Source organism: Galeopterus variegatus, unplaced genomic scaffold, assembly GCF_000696425.1.
Source record: "Galeopterus variegatus unplaced genomic scaffold, G_variegatus-3.0.2 Scaffold431, whole genome shotgun sequence".
Classification (NCBI taxonomy): domain Eukaryota; kingdom Metazoa; phylum Chordata; class Mammalia; order Dermoptera; family Cynocephalidae; genus Galeopterus; species Galeopterus variegatus.
Window position 1 is genome coordinate 574,825 of NW_007726542.1, and position 15,586 is coordinate 590,410.

The 15,586-nt window shown below is 47.0% G+C and overlaps 2 protein-coding genes across 7 annotated transcripts in view; one reads left to right on the plus strand and one right to left on the minus strand.

Annotated features, from left to right (window-relative positions):
* The window catches only part of TAF12 (TAF12 RNA polymerase II, TATA box binding protein (TBP)-associated factor, 20kDa), a 30,537-nt gene extending 23,610 nt beyond the window's left edge, over positions 1 to 6,927 (plus strand). For all 6 annotated transcript variants that reach the window (XM_008568683.1, XM_008568679.1, XM_008568677.1 and 3 more), the window contains 2 exons: positions 4,352 to 4,440; positions 6,448 to 6,927. In XM_008568683.1, coding sequence (XP_008566905.1) covers positions 4,352 to 4,440; positions 6,448 to 6,483 — 125 coding nt within the window. In that variant the 3' untranslated portion in view covers positions 6,484 to 6,927. The remainder of the gene's footprint in view (positions 1 to 4,351; positions 4,441 to 6,447) is intronic.
* Positions 6,928 to 7,504: 577 nt separating this feature from the next.
* LOC103587241 (ras-related protein Rab-39A-like) lies at positions 7,505 to 9,825 on the minus strand. The gene is made up of 2 exons (XM_008568693.1): positions 9,738 to 9,825; positions 7,505 to 7,938 (listed from the first exon to the last, which is right to left on the minus strand). The coding sequence occupies exons 1-2, from the start codon at positions 9,823 to 9,825 to the stop codon at positions 7,505 to 7,507; spliced, it is 522 nt and encodes a 173-aa protein (XP_008566915.1).
* Between the last annotated feature and the right edge of the window lie 5,761 nt (positions 9,826 to 15,586).

A 15,586-nucleotide genomic window follows, 5' to 3' on the forward strand; every position in this document is an offset into this window, starting at 1 on the left:
AGTCTTTCCTTGCCTCTTCCAAGCTTCTGGTGGTGGCCAGCAATCCTTGGTGTTCTGTGGCTTGTAGCTGCATAACTCCAGTCTATGCCTCAGTCTTCTCATGGCCTTTCACCTGTGTGTTTCTGCCTCTGTGTCTCTTCTCTTCTCATAGGACACTAACCATATTGGATTAAGGGCTCAGCCTACTCCAATATGACTTCATCTTAACTAATTATATCTGCAACATTCCTACTTCTAAATAAGGTCACATTCTTAGGTATTTGGGGTTAGGATTTCAACATATCTTTTTGGGTGACACAATTTAACCCATAACAGAAGGCTTTATCACTTCCATGTCCGATGCCTGGGCTGGGAACAATGAAAAAACTGGGACTCTGCTGGATTCTCTCTCTTTCTTATTCTTTGTCCTTCTGTCTCTGTGGTCTCCCCACATGGCCTCATCATATGGCAGATCCAGTATAGCTGGACTTCTTATGTGGCAGCTGAAGGCTCCCAGAACGAGTGTCCCATGAGCAACTGGCAGAAACTGCGTGGCCTTTTCTAACCCAGCCTCCGAAGTCTCACAGTGTCACTTCTGCTGAATTCTGTTCTTTGAGGCAGTTACAAAGACCTGTCCAGGCTGGCCAATTAGCTCAGTTGGTTAGAGCACTGTCTTGTAACACCAAGGTCAAAGGTTTGGATCCCCTTGTCAGGCAGCCGCCAAAAACAAAACAAAACAAAGCAAAGAAAGACCTGTCCAGTTGCAGGGAAAGGGAACATAGACTCCACCTCTTAATGGGAGGAGTGTGAAGGAATTTGCAGACATGTTTTAAAACCACCACAGCACAAATTCATAGAGATGGAAAGTAGAATGGTGGATACTAGGGGCTAAGATGAGGGGGATGTGGGAAGTAATTGTTTATTAGGTACAGAGTTTCAGTTTGGGATGATGAATAAGTTCTGGAGATGGTTGGTGGTGATGGTTGTACAACAGTGTGAATGTACTTAATACCACTGAACTGTACAGTTAAAAATGGTTAAAAGGGTACATTTTATGTTATGTATATTTTATCACAATTAAAAAACCACCACAGCATGGGTCTAGTTCAAGACAATTGGAAAAAAAAAACCCTCTACCACAGCAGATTATATTACTTTAGAGTTTACCATTCCTATTTCGTACCTTAATTATTGAAAATAAAATTGGAACATCAGTTTATTCATTAAGGGTAAGAAATAATTGTCACAGAGGCTAGAATACTCAAAAGTCTGCATGACCAGAACAGTTTCTATAGCAAGCCTAATGGAAGTTAAATCATAATCAGAAGACTGGGGGCCGGCCCGTGGCTCACTCGGTAGAGTGCGGTGCTGATAACACCAAGGCCGCGGGCTCGGATCCCATATAGGGATGGCCGGTTTGCTCACTAGCTGAGTGTGGTGCTGACAACACCAAGCCAAGGGTTGAGATCCCCTTACCGGTCATCTTTAGAAAAAAAAAAAAAAAAAAAAAGAAGATTGTGTGGAGAGCATGAGATCAAAGCATGGGGAATTAGGCAACCTGATGTTAAATGGCACCAGACCATCTAGGTCTGCTGCACCTACCCCACACCCCTAAAAAAGATGGTTTTGCCACTGGCGCTTTTTTAAAAAAAAAAAAAAAAAAAAAAAGAAGATTGTGTGGAGAGCATGAGATCAAAGCATGGGGAATTAGGCAACCTGATGTTAAATGGCACCAGACCATCTAGGTCTGCTGCACCTACCCCACACCCCTAAAAAAGATGGTTTTGCCACTGGCGCTATCAGCTCTTGATGCTTCTCACCTGGACAAGGCTGGCATTTGCCAGTGTTTGCTTCTGACCCCGGTTTTCCATCCATGCATGGTTGAATAACCTCCCCCCCTTTTTTTTTTTATAACCTCTCCTGATTGATAGTCTTTTTTTTTTTTTAAAAGATGACCAGTAAGGGGATCTCAACCCTTGGCTTGGTGTTGTCAGCACCACGCTCAGCCAGTGAGCAAACCGGCCATCCCTATATAGGATCCGAACCCATGGCCTTGGTGTTATCAGCACCGCACTCTACCGAGTGAGCCACAGGCCGGCCCTTGATAGTCTTTCTTTAGAAATTTTAAAGTTAAATGAGATAATTGCACAATGCTACTTTGTACTAAGAATTTTATTCATTAAATGGTTGTTGCTCGGGCCGGCCCGGTGGCGCACGCCGCTTGGGAGCGCGGCGGCGCTCCCACTGAGGGTTCGGATCCCACATACAGACCGGCCGCTCACTGGCTGAGCGAGGTGCGGGCGCAACACCGAGGGTTGCGATCCCGTTGCCGGTCACGAAAAAAGACAAAAAGGAAAAAAAAAAATGGTTGTTGCTATTATAGCAAAATTATATAAAATATATGTACAAACACATATAAAATATATATATACATATATATAGAATATATATTTACATATACTTGTGTGTATAGCTATACATACTTACATACACACATATAAGCATTCATGCCTACTAGCTACTCTCTTTTTTTTTTTTTTTTAAAAGATGACCAGTAAGGGGATCTTAACCCTTGACTTGGTGTTGTCAGCACCACGCTCAGCCAGTGAGCAAACCGGCCATCCCTATATAGGATCCGAACCCATGGCCTTGGTGTTATCAGCACCGCACTCTCCCGAGTGAGCCACAGGGCCGGCCCCCGATTCACTTTTTATTGGTTGTAAAGTTCAATTCCCAGAGAATAATCTTAGTGTTAATTATTTTTTTTCTAGTGGCTGGTATGGGAATCCAAATCTTTGACCTTGGTGTTATCAGCACCATGCTCTAACTAACTGAGCTAACTGGCCAGCCCCCTGTCACTCTCAAGTACTGACAACATATATTATTAGCAGAAGGTTTCAGACATTTCTGTCTTCAAAGAAATGTTGGAAGAAAGTTATATATCAAAATATCCTAGAACCAAACAGGAATCATTCATTCACACAATATTTATTATGCAATAGACATAAAGTATAGCTATGAAATCATTAATATTCAATTTGGCTTAAGTAGGTGTCTGTTTGTGGCAAAACAAATTTTATAAAACAATTACTGTTTTCAGTGCTTTGGGATCACTGATGAGGAGGGATAAAGGAGTCCCCATGTAAATCCTTTTCAATAGTGATTTATTCTCTAGTAATCTTATCTAAGTATTATTTTTAAATTTTGGGTATACTTAAAGTGCAGTATACCTTTATTTGTGGGTTTAGGGGGCCCTTGTAGCTATGCCAGTTACTGATAAAATGGGATAAACAAAGCCCCTGTCCAGAATGATAAAGTGCAGGGACACAAAGGCGTGGAGCTGTGGTGTGGACTTACCTGGATCTACATCCATATCTCTGTATATTTATCCCAGGCTCTAGACTAAATGCTTTTTTTTTTTTTTTTTCAAAAGATGACCGGTAAGGGGATCTTAACCCTTGACTTGGTGTTGTCAGCACCACGCTCAGCCAGTGAGCGAACCGGCCATCCCTATGTGGGATCCGAACCCGGGGCCTTGGTGTTATCAGCACCGCACTCTCCCGAGTGAGCCACGGGCCAGCCCTGGACTAAATGCTTTATATGCATTATGTCACTGAATGCCCAACCACCCTATGAGGTAGTTATTACTATTGTTATTACCATGTAAAAGATGAAAAAATAGAGATCCAACATCATATAGCTCCACAGTGAAGCAGCAGAGCTGGGCCTTGTCTCTTAACTCCAGAATGCTAGAAATGCCTTTCTGTCCCTATTCTTTCTTTGGGTTTGAGAGGGGTTATTCTGAGCAAAGGATTATGACAACTGAAGAAAGAAGTGACTTTTGTTTTCGGGACTAGGTGAGCTGCAGGGTAACCTTAGGGCTCAACACTCACAGCTTTGACTAATTTACCCCTTTTTCTTTGCAAGAAGCTCAAATTGTGTCCTGTAAAACCCTGGAGGAGCCATGTGCAATTTCTTCATTTGTATTCCATAGAATCCCTCTATAGGGTAGTGTTAGTACAGTTTTTTTTTTTTTTTCCTTTTTGTCTTTTTTCGTGACCAGCAATGGATCACAACCCTCAGTGTCGCGCCCGCACCGGACCAGGACCGGCCACGGGATCGCAACCCTCGGTGTTGCTCCCGCCCCTCGCTCAGCCAGTGAGCGGGAACCGGTCTGCATGTGGGATCCGAACCCTCGGCGGGAGCGCCACCGCGCTTCCCAAGCGGCGCACTATAGCAGTGCGCCACCGGGCCGGCCCAATACAGTTGATGCCCAGATTTGTTCTCACTGATCCTTGTCTGAGGGTCACATTGCACTCCTGATGCTGCCTTCCTGGCACCCTTAATCTATGTGCTGGCTTCTTCCTTGCAGAACGCCAATGGAACATGTGGATCCCAGGATTTGGTTCTGAAGAAATCCGACCCTACAAAAAAGCTTGCACCACAGAAGCTCACAAACAGGTGAGGAGCCACCAAAGCCCTGGGAGCAGCCAGGGCTGATCCTTTGAGCTATATCTTAGAGAGGGTGCCCACAACTACCTTCCAGCGGCCTCACTTCCCCCACACAGCAAGCTTCACTCTCTGGACCAAAGGGCAGTGAGGGCAAGAGGCAACAGTGATCCACAGGAAATCAAGCAGATATTTCTTTGGTGCTGTGTGTTCCCACATGGGGTATAGGTTTTTTTCTCTCAGCTCTGATGGACATCACTTAAAGCTGTTGATTCTAGGTTCTTCTAAAATGGATGGATCTCACTCTTTCCACACCTCCTTAATGAAATCTTCCTTCATTTTTGCTGATATGAACACCATACATGGCCCTATGAATAGAGGGCCAGTTAAAGAAAGCAGAACTATGCTATATTTGTGCTGAGAGAAGTACCCAGGATGCTGTTGGCATTCTGGCCTCTCTTCCAACTTAACCTTTGTTCTCCGCCCCTCTTAACAAGGAACATAGAGGTCAGTGTGAGAATACCACTTCTGCTGTGGAGCAAGTTGTTGCCATCATTAGTCAGTCCATCAGCAATGTTGGCCTTCCTAATTTAACCAGCTACTCATATTTGAAAAGTAAGCTTTTTCCAATCTTCAGAGGCACAGCTTGGCTGTCCTGGGTGAGTGTCCCTTGCTTTTCCATAGCCTGATATCTCTGGAATGAGTGTTTACAGAGCTCCCAGAGGAAGCCCTACAAGGAAGCCGCCAATAGCCTGAATCAAATGATCACAGTGTTCTTCAGAAGGGAGTCCCTCCAGACAATGGAGTGTCACTTTGGCTGTGCTCCCAAATTATCCACTTTTCAGACTTATTTATTTAGTCAACAAACATCATAATGTTGGGACAATCTCTTGGTCAAAAAGAGTGAGCAAAGCAAGTTAGTAATTTGGCCAGTGCCTAGTAATAGTAAAAATTGAAACCCGTGATCTGAGTGTTTCTATGATGGGTTGTGGTAGAAATTGTTGGTCTTGGGGGCCGGCCCGGTGGCGCACTGCTACAGTGCACCGCTTGGGAGTGCGGCGGCGCTCCCGCCGAGGGTTTGGATCCCACATACAGACCGGTTCCCGCTCACTGGCTGAGCGAGGTGCGGGCGCGACACCGAGGGTTGCGGTCCCGTTGCCAGTCCCGGTCCGGTGCGGACATGACACTGAGGGTTGCGATCCGTTGCTGGGCGCGAAAAAAGACAAAAAGGAAAAAAAAAAAAAGAAATTGTTGGTCTTCAGTTTCCCTTCATTGCTAGCCATCAGGTGTGAAATGTCAGTTCCCTTTGTGTGTGGCAACAAGTTTGGTTTCTTTCTTTCTTTTTTTTTTTAGTGATGACCGGTAAGGGGATCTTAACCCTTGACTTGGTGTTGTCAGCACCACGCTCTCCCAAGTGAGCTAACCGGCCATCCCTATATAGGGATCCAAACCTGTGGCCTTGGTGTTATCAGCACCGCACTCTCCCGAGTGAGCCACAGGCTATCCCAACTTTGGTTTTTTTGGTTGGTTTTTTTTGGCGGCTGGCCAGTACAAGGATCCAAACTCATGACCCTGGTGTTATAAGGCTGCTCTCTAACCAAATGAGCTAACTGGCCAGCCACAAGTTTGAAATAGAGGCCCTTTCCCTATTTACTCCATCATGAGAGAAAGAAGAGATATAGGGGTGGGGAGAGCCTAGAAAACATGAGCTTTGTTGGCCTATCCCTTAAGTCCCCAGAAGGCAAGAACTGTCACCTTCTCTTGCTTTTTTTTTTGCCATCCTGCAAACCTAGAACAGTTTGAGTCTTTTGGTTGATGAAATGGGTCCACTAACCCTTCTAAACATCTCTTGGGGCACTACAGACTGTTCTCTGCTTGGAAGGCACCTGCTGAAATGTCCTGCGACTGCAGGTCCCCAAGGTCTCCTCCCTTCTAGTATAGACCTGCTAACCACACATGGATGTTCCAGAAAGCTCCTGAGTCTAACCTGTGTAACTGCTTATTTCTCTCTCCTTTCAGAGAATGGCATTGATCCGGAAGACAACCAAGAAATAACACATGGAAAGGTCAGGAGATGGACAACAATTTATTTGGAGATACTTGAGCTGAGACCTCAGCCATCTCATCCTTGGAGTTTTTTTTTTTTTTAATGCTTTACAGAGAAGCATATATTTTTTATTAACAGTGCAGCAATATCTATAATGACTGAGAGGATCTGCCAAAAGAATAAAGCCTCCTACCCAAACTTCCGGTCCCTTGTCCCTGCCATCTCAAAGAGGAGCAATGTATCTTCCAGAGAAGATTTTATTTGTGGTTTATTATATAAGTGATTGAATATGAGACAAAACATTATGGTCTTGTTGGGTGAGACAGTATTAGCAGGATTTGTAGGTTTTGTTTTTTTATTCCTTCCCCTCTTCCCTGTACTTTGTAATGCCAGTGTTTATATAAACATGACTTTCATTTGCTTTTCCAGAATAAAAAAGTTATTAACCGAAAGACATAGGGTACATGGCTTACAGCCTCTGAAATGCCAGAGAAAGTTAGGACAAGCAAGGCTGGATGTAGCTCTCTAGTCAGCAGGTGGCAGTATTGTTTTTCAGTTCTGTGTTTGAGAAAAACTCAGGGATTTTCCATTATTTTATTGCAAAGGAGGCTGTACCATTAGTAGTTTGAGTCCGGTTTCTCTGCCACAAGAATCAGGCAGGGTGACCTTCTCTCATGAGCCCCAAACTGAAGAGGCATCCTGGTTTTGGCAGTATTATATGCCCAACAGCCCTTTTTGACTTGCTTTTCTGGAACTCCTGGAGAAAGTTGTGTTCACCCTTGTCCCTGAGAAGGGATGGAAGTGGCCTTGGGGAAAGGCTGGTCTGTGCAAGTACCTGACTGTCCTTAGTTGTTGGTATCCTTGATCTTGGTATTTTCACCATAGGGCAGGATAAACCAGGCCCCCTCTAGACCTCAGGATCATGTCCTTCAGTGGCACCTAGCATCATCCTGTCCTGGGCCCAGCACAGCCCTTGTGGATTGTGAGGGTTCCATGGGCTTCAGGCAGGGTGGTTTTTCCACCCGGGAGTCACCAGCATAGGCATATCCACCTTGCCCTGCTTTGGTCCTCTGCCTCCTGAAGCTTGGCCCAAGATGGGACCCTGTTTTTTACTCCCTTCCACTCTGTGTTTGACCCCATGATCGTTATCTTCACAGCATCATAGGTCTCTTGGGTGAGCATCTCACAGGCTCTTCCAATGTTACTGTTGCTTTTGGCTGAGGTCTCAACATAGAGAGTCCCCAAAGAGGCAGCCAGCTTCTCCTCCTCCTCCAGCTTCACCTGACGCACAGCCACCAGTTCACTCTTGTGGCTCACCACCAGGATGAGGATGATGAGGGCTTCACTTTCTCCAGAACAGGCAGCCAGCTTCTCCTCCTCCTCCAGCTTCACCTGACGCACAGCCACCAGTTCACTCTTGTGGCTCACCACCAGGATGAGGATGATGAGGGCTTCACTTTCTCCTGATGACAGTGGGTGATGCTCTCAAAGGATGTTCTGGTGCTGATATCAAACAGCAAGAGACTTGCAGCCAAGTTCCAATAATAAGAGCAGGTCACTGACCTTGGCAGCCAAGAAGGAATCCAGAATTGGTTTTGAGTTCTCTGCTGAGGACAGAAGGGGACAAAGAAATTGGGGGAACTTTAATGGAAAGAACTGGGGTAGAGTCAGAAGACCTTAATTGTTGATCAGCTGTGTGACAGGTAAGTGGCTTCATCTAGCTGAGTCCTCTTGTCGTATCTGCATATTGAGGGGCTTGTTCATTGATTCAGCAAGTATTTATAAGCTGGGCCTGTGCCTGTGCTAGGCAGTGAACTATAGTGATGAATAAAAACAGATTAGAGGGAGTGATCCTGCTACTGGATAGATGTAAAACTGTCTTTGTGACAACGGTTGTGAAGGAGAGTTTCACAGGTCTGGGGGAGGGGTCCAAGCAGTTGGAGAGAAGTGCTATTTGAGCTGAGATTTGAGGGATCCAGGTGAAGGGAGTGGGGATTTCGTTTAAGGACAGTGAACTGCATGTAGTCAAGCCCTGAATCAGTGTAGTGAGGGAAGTTGGGCCAGGTTACGCAGTACCTTGTAGGCCCCAGCAGAGTGGTCTTTATTTTTTTGGCAGCTGGCCTGTAAAAGAGCGGTCTTTATCCAAAAAGTAACAGGAGCCATTGAAGGATTTTAAGTAGAACCATAGTGCATGCAAAGGCCCAGAGGTCTAAAGAAGTCAGTGTGTCGATGTTGCTAAAGGTTAAAGTGCAAGATTAGGAGAGAGTGGCTAGAGATGAGCCGAAAGTGAGCTTGGGGTTGGTTGGACAGCGCTCAGGCTTAGTGGTATGGGCTTCATCCTGGCTTCTCACGCGTGTACATGGAGCCCTCAGTTCAGCTCCCATGCCTTGGAGGCTGCTGTGTATGTGTGTTGCAGGGGATGAGAGGGTGTAGTGTAGGGGACTCTGCAAGCTGGTTCTGGGCTTCCCACCCCTCTTCAGCCTGAGCAACATCTTATTTGTTGGATTTTTCAGGGCTTTGAGAAAGATACCATCAGACAGGAGGATTCTGCTGCTCAAAATAGGCATATAAATAAGACGTTTGAAAACCACTGCACAGGCAATGGAAAGCCAGTGAAGTTTTAGGTAAAGGACTGACCTGACTATATTTGCATGTTAAAAGCCTCACTCTGGCCGCCAGTGTGGAGGGTGGAATGGGAAGCAGGCAGGAAGGGGACCAGCCAGGAAGTGGCTGTAGTTATTTGGAGTAAAGATAAAGGAATAAGGCTTTAAAGGTTTTCCTGAGAAAGAATTTACCAAGAGGCAGAGGTAGGGACTGGCTCAACAATGAGATGAATTCTGAGGACACGAAAGGAGCCATCTGGGACCAGGAAGCCATCCTGGAGAGGGTCCTTTGTGCCTGCATGGGGGGAAGCTGGAAGGAAGAGGGCAGAGCTGGAGTAAGGTCTTCCAATTACCTGGGGTTAGAGAAGAAAAAGCCCTTAGGGGTCATCAAATTATGACCCCTTATTTTACAGGTAAGAACATTGAAGTCTGGAGAGGTCATGTGACCTGTCCGAGGTCACTGGGCAGGTCAAGACTCAGACTTTTGCTCTTGGTCCAGTGTCCATCCATCTAAATGGCCTCAAAGGTACCTTCTCTTTTCCTTCCTGGTGGATGAGCTCTGTCGTTGGTCCTCAGGGATAGAGCAGTATAGAAGCCAGGGAGCAGGCGCCAAGCCTGCTACTGCCATACTCACCAGATCCTTTCCTGACCAACTGTACCCCAGAACTGGAGCTTCACCTGGACCCCAGGCTCCACCTCCACAAGGAGCACAGAGAAGTTCACCTCCACTATCTGGGTGACAAGCATGACATCTGTATAGTGTCTCAGCAAAGATGATTTACCCACAGTTGAGTCTCCTAGAAGGATGACACAAAACTGGTACTGCCAGAGGGCATCCATGGGATGCAGGGGGCCAGCAAGACACTGAGGCCAGCCAGGATGAGAAGCAAGGCCAGAGCCGAGGCACAAACCATGCAGCCATGGGGCTGATTCAGACTTGCACAAGTGGAGCCAGAACCCAAAGGCTATCTGGGGCTTTTGGTTCTAGGCTCCCCAGGACATACCCAAACCCAGGCTTAGAGAAGCTGCCACAAAACCTCTGCAAGGACATGCAATAGAGTATCATTTGAATAGAGGCCTTGGTCCTATATGTATCCTGAGAAGTCTCCAGGCAGTGACTTGAAAGGCCATGGGCAGGTGGTCATAGCCCCCATATGCTAGCTAGGCTGTCTCCTTCCTCTCTGCTGACTGTAGTCCCAGCTCTGGGGCTGTACCTGCAGGAATAAGGATTGTGCAATACATAGTTTGCCTCTCCCACCACTGGGACTTTCAGGACAGCTGGGAGGAGGTGTCCCAGAAAGGAACCCTGGGAAGATTCTCCCACACCTGTCAACACAGACTGAGTGCCTGCTCTGTGCCATGGCCAGGAGCCTAAGAATAAACATTCATAAGGCAAGGGGTAGAGTAAAACAAGATTGGACTTACCTACTGATTTTTGTCACAGCTGAGTTATGGGTAGAAGGAGTTCTTTATGCTATTTTCTACACTGTACTATCTTCTTAATTCTGGGATATGTTTGAAATTTTCCATCATGTTTTTTAAAAGCCCGGTGTTTTCTTGCCCAAGGCATACTCTCTGAGAGAATCAAACATAGCCCTGGCCTTGAAGAACTAGTCTAGTGGGGCAAAAAGACATAGTCAGCAGTGCCTGAAATCTCCAAATAAGAGAGCTGCTCAAGTGCCCTGAAGGCTCAGAGAAGGGACCAATACATTAGGTAAGGTAAAGGCTTGCTGCCGGTTAGCTCAGTTGGTTAGAGCATGGTGCTGATAACACAAAGGTCCAGGGTTCAATCCCTGTACCAGGCAGCCAAAAAAACCAACACATTAAGTAAGGTGACATTTGGGTTGAGCCTAGAAGGATGAATAGTTTCACAGAGAGGCAGGAAGGACATCCCAGGCAAGGGAACGATACATGAAAGACACAAAGGGCACTTGTTAGTAGAAGAAACTTGACATTTATTGGTCACTTAACACACATTTTCATATTTAATCCTCTAACAATCCTGGAAGGTAAAAATCATTCTCATTTTACCATGAAGAGACAGGCTCGGAGAGGCAGAGGGAGGAGGCTGGGTTCCCACCCAGACATCTTCAGTTCCACCCTGTGCATGGTGGATGGGGTGGTTCCTCTCTCTTTACCCACTTGGTTTCAGTGGCTCCCAGAACAGTCAAGGTGTTCGGAAAGGGTCCCATGGATAGCAGACCTTTGCTCTGTTCCTTCTAAGGGGCAAAGGAGATTTATTCAGGCTTGAATTGCAGTGTTTTCAACCCAAAGAAGAGGTGGGAAATCAGGGTGTTTCAGGCTGAGGAAGCAGCTCACAGGTCTGGAGGCCAGGGAGCCTGACTTTGCTGCAGCTGCTGTGGCTGGAGGGTTTGGCAAGGGTCCCATCATGGGGAAGGAGCTTTGCTTGCATAGAACAGCCTAGGGATATACCCAAAGGGAAGATTCTGGAACTTCATTCTTAGAAAGCAGAGCCCAGTCCACATCTCCCAAGGGTGTCAGGACCTTTAATACCTTTGTTAAATTCTGGAGTTCTTATTTCCCCAAAATGGTTACATTGGTAGTCGCTGTTCCATTATAGGGATTAATAGAGAAACTCTCAGGGGAAGGATATGGGGACTTCCATTTTGTGAACTCCTACTGTGTGACAAGCACTGCCCTATATTTCTCTTTCTAAAACCTTCAGAATTAGGTATTACTATCCCCATTTTACAGATGAGTCCACTGAGGCTTAAAGTGATGAAGTGAGTTGCTCACAGTCGAACAGTTAGTACATAGTGGAATTGGGATTCAACCCCAGGTTTGATTGCAAAGCCTGCTTTATTTTTGGCAGCTGGGGTAAAAAAGAAATTGGCTGTGAGATGATGCAGCAGGTGCCAGATAAGGAAGGTCCTGGACTGACATGAAAGGATTTGGATTTTATCCTGGATTTCATCCCGTAGGCCATGGGGAGCCAGTGAAGGATTCTAGCAGGGAAGTGGCCAGGTCAAATCTGTACTTTAAAAAGATCCTGCTCAGGAGCCGGCCCAGTGGCGCACTCAGTAGAGTGCAGCGCTTGGGAGCGCGGTAGCGCTCCCGCCAAGGGTTCGTATCCCATATAGAGACCGGTCCGCTCACTGGTTGAGCGCGGTGCGGGCACGACACCAAGGGTTGCGATCCCGTTGCCAGTCGCGGTACGGGCGCAACACGGAGGGTTGCGATTCTGTTACCGGTCACGAAAAAAAAAAAAAAAAAGATCCTGCTCAGGCAATATGGATGCTGAAACAGGGGAGACCCCGTAGGCCTGAGATCCCCAAGAGGAGTGGCACAATCTACACTAGAGACCAGGAGAGAGGGTATGGGGCTGGGTCACAGACCATTCAAACCTGCCCTATGCAGGTCACGAGATAGGTAGTTGGAAAAAGATTCTGGGAGCCATTAGCAAGGTTGACATGGTTTATTCGGATGTGACTCAGCCCCCCAGTGGATCAGAGCCATTGTCTTTATACTAGAATCAGATAATCAAGGAACACATGGGTGCACATGCGCAGTTATACCACTCTTACATAACGTATTTACAACAGACATGCTGAGTCATGCTCAGCCAGATATGAGGTGAGAGAGCTTGACCATTCCGTCTCCATTTTCCTCACAGAGGGCCTGATTCTGAACAGTGGTGGGAGGTGCCCTTCTCTGCCTCCACCCATCTTCACTGTGTTCTCTGCCTTCCCTCTAGCCAGGGGTCTAGTGGGGCTGCCTAGTACTGCTTGTGCAGGTGCACACCCATAAAAGCCACTTACAGTCTCGAGGTTTTGCCAAACCGAGGAGGCTTGTGAGGGTGGGATCAGATCCCTGAGGCATGAGGTAGGACCCACCTGAGGCCTGGCACCGGACTGCTGAGTCAGCCTTGGTACACCCGTTCACTCACATCCGTTTTCCTCCCTGGACTCTTGAAATGGGCAAGATTAGCCTGACCCCACAGGGTTAAGCCACTGGCAATAGAAATAGCTCACAGTGCATGAACCCATAGGTGTGGTAGGAGTTTGTACATCATTTAATCTCACAACAACCCTGTGAGACAATTATTCCCATTTTACATATGGGAAACAGGCTGCAAGACAGAGATGTGTGATTCCAGCCTGCTGTACACTAGAGAGGCAGTGGGACACTGTCTTTTCCTTAGAGGTGGGCCCTGCCCTGAGGGGCTGAGGCCTCAGAGACTGATTCTCCAACCTCTGGCCAGGATTTTGAGCGGGTATGGGGTGGGGGGGGGGTCAGTTCTTTTTTCCTCTCTCTCTCTGGCGATTTGGGGATTTGCTTTGGGAACCTGACAGCTAAACCTCCATCCCCATCCTTGATCTGCTGCTTGTCTCCCAAACAAGCTGCAGTTTAGACCTGTGCTGGGGAAGCTCTGGGAGATCAGAAACCACGGGCTGAGTTGAGGGTCATTCCCTGCTCATTTGCTCCTTTCCAGGCACACAGAGCACCTCTTTCCTAGAAAGAGTCCAGGCCTTCCTTGCCTTTGGGCTGTGGCTCTTGCTATTCCTTCCTCTCTACTTATTGGCTGTGACTTCTGGCAAGTCACTTAACCTCTCTGGGCCTGTCTCCTCATTGCTAAAGTGGAATAATAAAACCTACCTCACACGGTTATTGTGCAAATTGAGTGAGTTAATATATATAAATCACCTAGTACATAAGAAATGCTCAATCAATGCAGGCTACAATTATGGTTCCTTCTGCCCAGACCTCTGCTCTTAGCTTGGCTCCTCCTCCTTCAGGTCTCAGCTCAAAGGTCATCTCCTCAAGAGGCCCTCTCTGACCACCTGTTGTTCTAAAGGAGCCCCCCCCCCCATCACTCTCAGTCCCAGTTCCCAGATCGGTGGTCTTCACAGCTGGAAATCATTTAGTTCATTTATTTACTTGGTTTTTTTCTCTCTCTTCCACTAGAATATTAGCCCCAGGAGGGCTTTTCTGTCATATTCACTGCTGTATCTCCAGAGACTAGTACAGAGTAGATGCCCATTTAAAAATTTTTGATGAAAGAATGAAAATATGCCCTAATGCAAATTTCCTTCTCCTGGCCCCAGCTCTTCCATTTGTGAAATGAAGATAATTGTACCAACCTCACATGGTTGTCATAAGGACAAATGAGGTTGTTTTAAAAGAGGAGAAAGGACCAAGGGCACAGGTAGATCCACCCTAGCCCAGTCTCCATGAGGAGGAAGATAAAAAACTCTTACTGAAAACCTCCCAAGGACCCTAGGAAGAAAGGATTATCAGTCACATGTTACTGAGGAGGAATCTGAGGCTCTGGCTCAGGGTCACAAAGTGAGTTAAGTGGTTGTGCTATTTTTGCTGTGGCAATTGTCCATGCCCTGCCCGTGCCCACTGGCACAATGACACCTCCCAAGATGTACCCCCTACACCTGCTGAGATTCTACCCAATATAAATACCATCTCCTCCATGAAGACCTCACTAATTGCCCACAAGACATTCTCTGCTGAGCAGTTCCTGTTGCAAGTGAGGTTCCCCAGGAGGTAGATTCTGAGACGGAGATTATCGTGCAGATATTTATTAGGGGGTATTCTTGGGATCTACCTGGCTGGGTAAGGAAGGGAAAGAAGCAGGATTGGGCAAAGGGAGAACTCGCCTATAATGTCACAACAGTGTCCTCAGTGAAACCTGTAGAGAATAATAGAGCTAGGTTTGACCTTCAGAGTTCACAGTTGGGACAAGAGGGCAAGGCCTTGACACCTCCCCAAAAGATGGATAAGTGTGGGCTGCCCCTGAGGGGTGGGCAGTTCCCAGGGAGTGCTGCAAGCTGAAGTCCATCATCCAGCAGTACTTCTGCAGCTGGGGGAGGGGGAGGGAGAGGGAGAGGGTGACGGGTCCTTTCAGCTCCACAGGAGGATCTTGGTGGCTTATCATAGTGTCCCTGCATGCACAACATAGTTGCTGCTCATTCATGTTCATCCCTGCCTCCCAGATCCAGATTTATTTTTTATTTTTTTGGCGACTGGCCCATACAAGGATCAAACTCTTGACCGTAGGGTTATCAACACTGCACTGTAACCAACTGAGCTAACCGGCCAGCCCTACCAGATCCTGATTTAGCCTCTGGGCTTGGGGTGGGCAGCAACCCTGGATTTGAGGCAGCATCTTAATCCCATGCCCAGACCCATCCTAGCCTGAAGACCTAAGGAGGCTCTTACCCAGGCTCCCACTGAGATTCCCCACACCTGTCCTTGCTTGTGTATCAGCATCCAGACGCTGAAATGCTGCCAGAAATGTCCACATTGCAGCCAAGAAAGGAAAGAGTGGGGATGACAGCTTTTGTCATTCAGTTCTCACTGTGGCAGGCTCTGGGTGAGCACATGCTGTTCATTATCTCATTCATTGCCACAGCCTCCCTGTGAGGTGAGATCTTTTTTTTTTTTTTTTTTTTTTTTTTAAAAGATGACCGGTAAGGGGATCTTAACCCTTGACTTGGTGTTGTCAGCCCCACGCTCAGCCAGTGAGCGAACCGGC

Bases quoted from the DNA above. Each gene is read 5' to 3' on its own strand.
- LOC103587241 (XM_008568693.1), bottom strand. From the start codon at position 9,825: ATGCTTGTCACCCAGATAGTGGAGGTGAACTTCTCTGTGCTCCTTGTG. The intron at 7,939-9,737 runs GTACAGTTGGTC...CACTGTCATCAG, and splicing joins GGTGAAGCTCCAGTTCTGGG to GAGAAAGTGAAGCCCTCATC.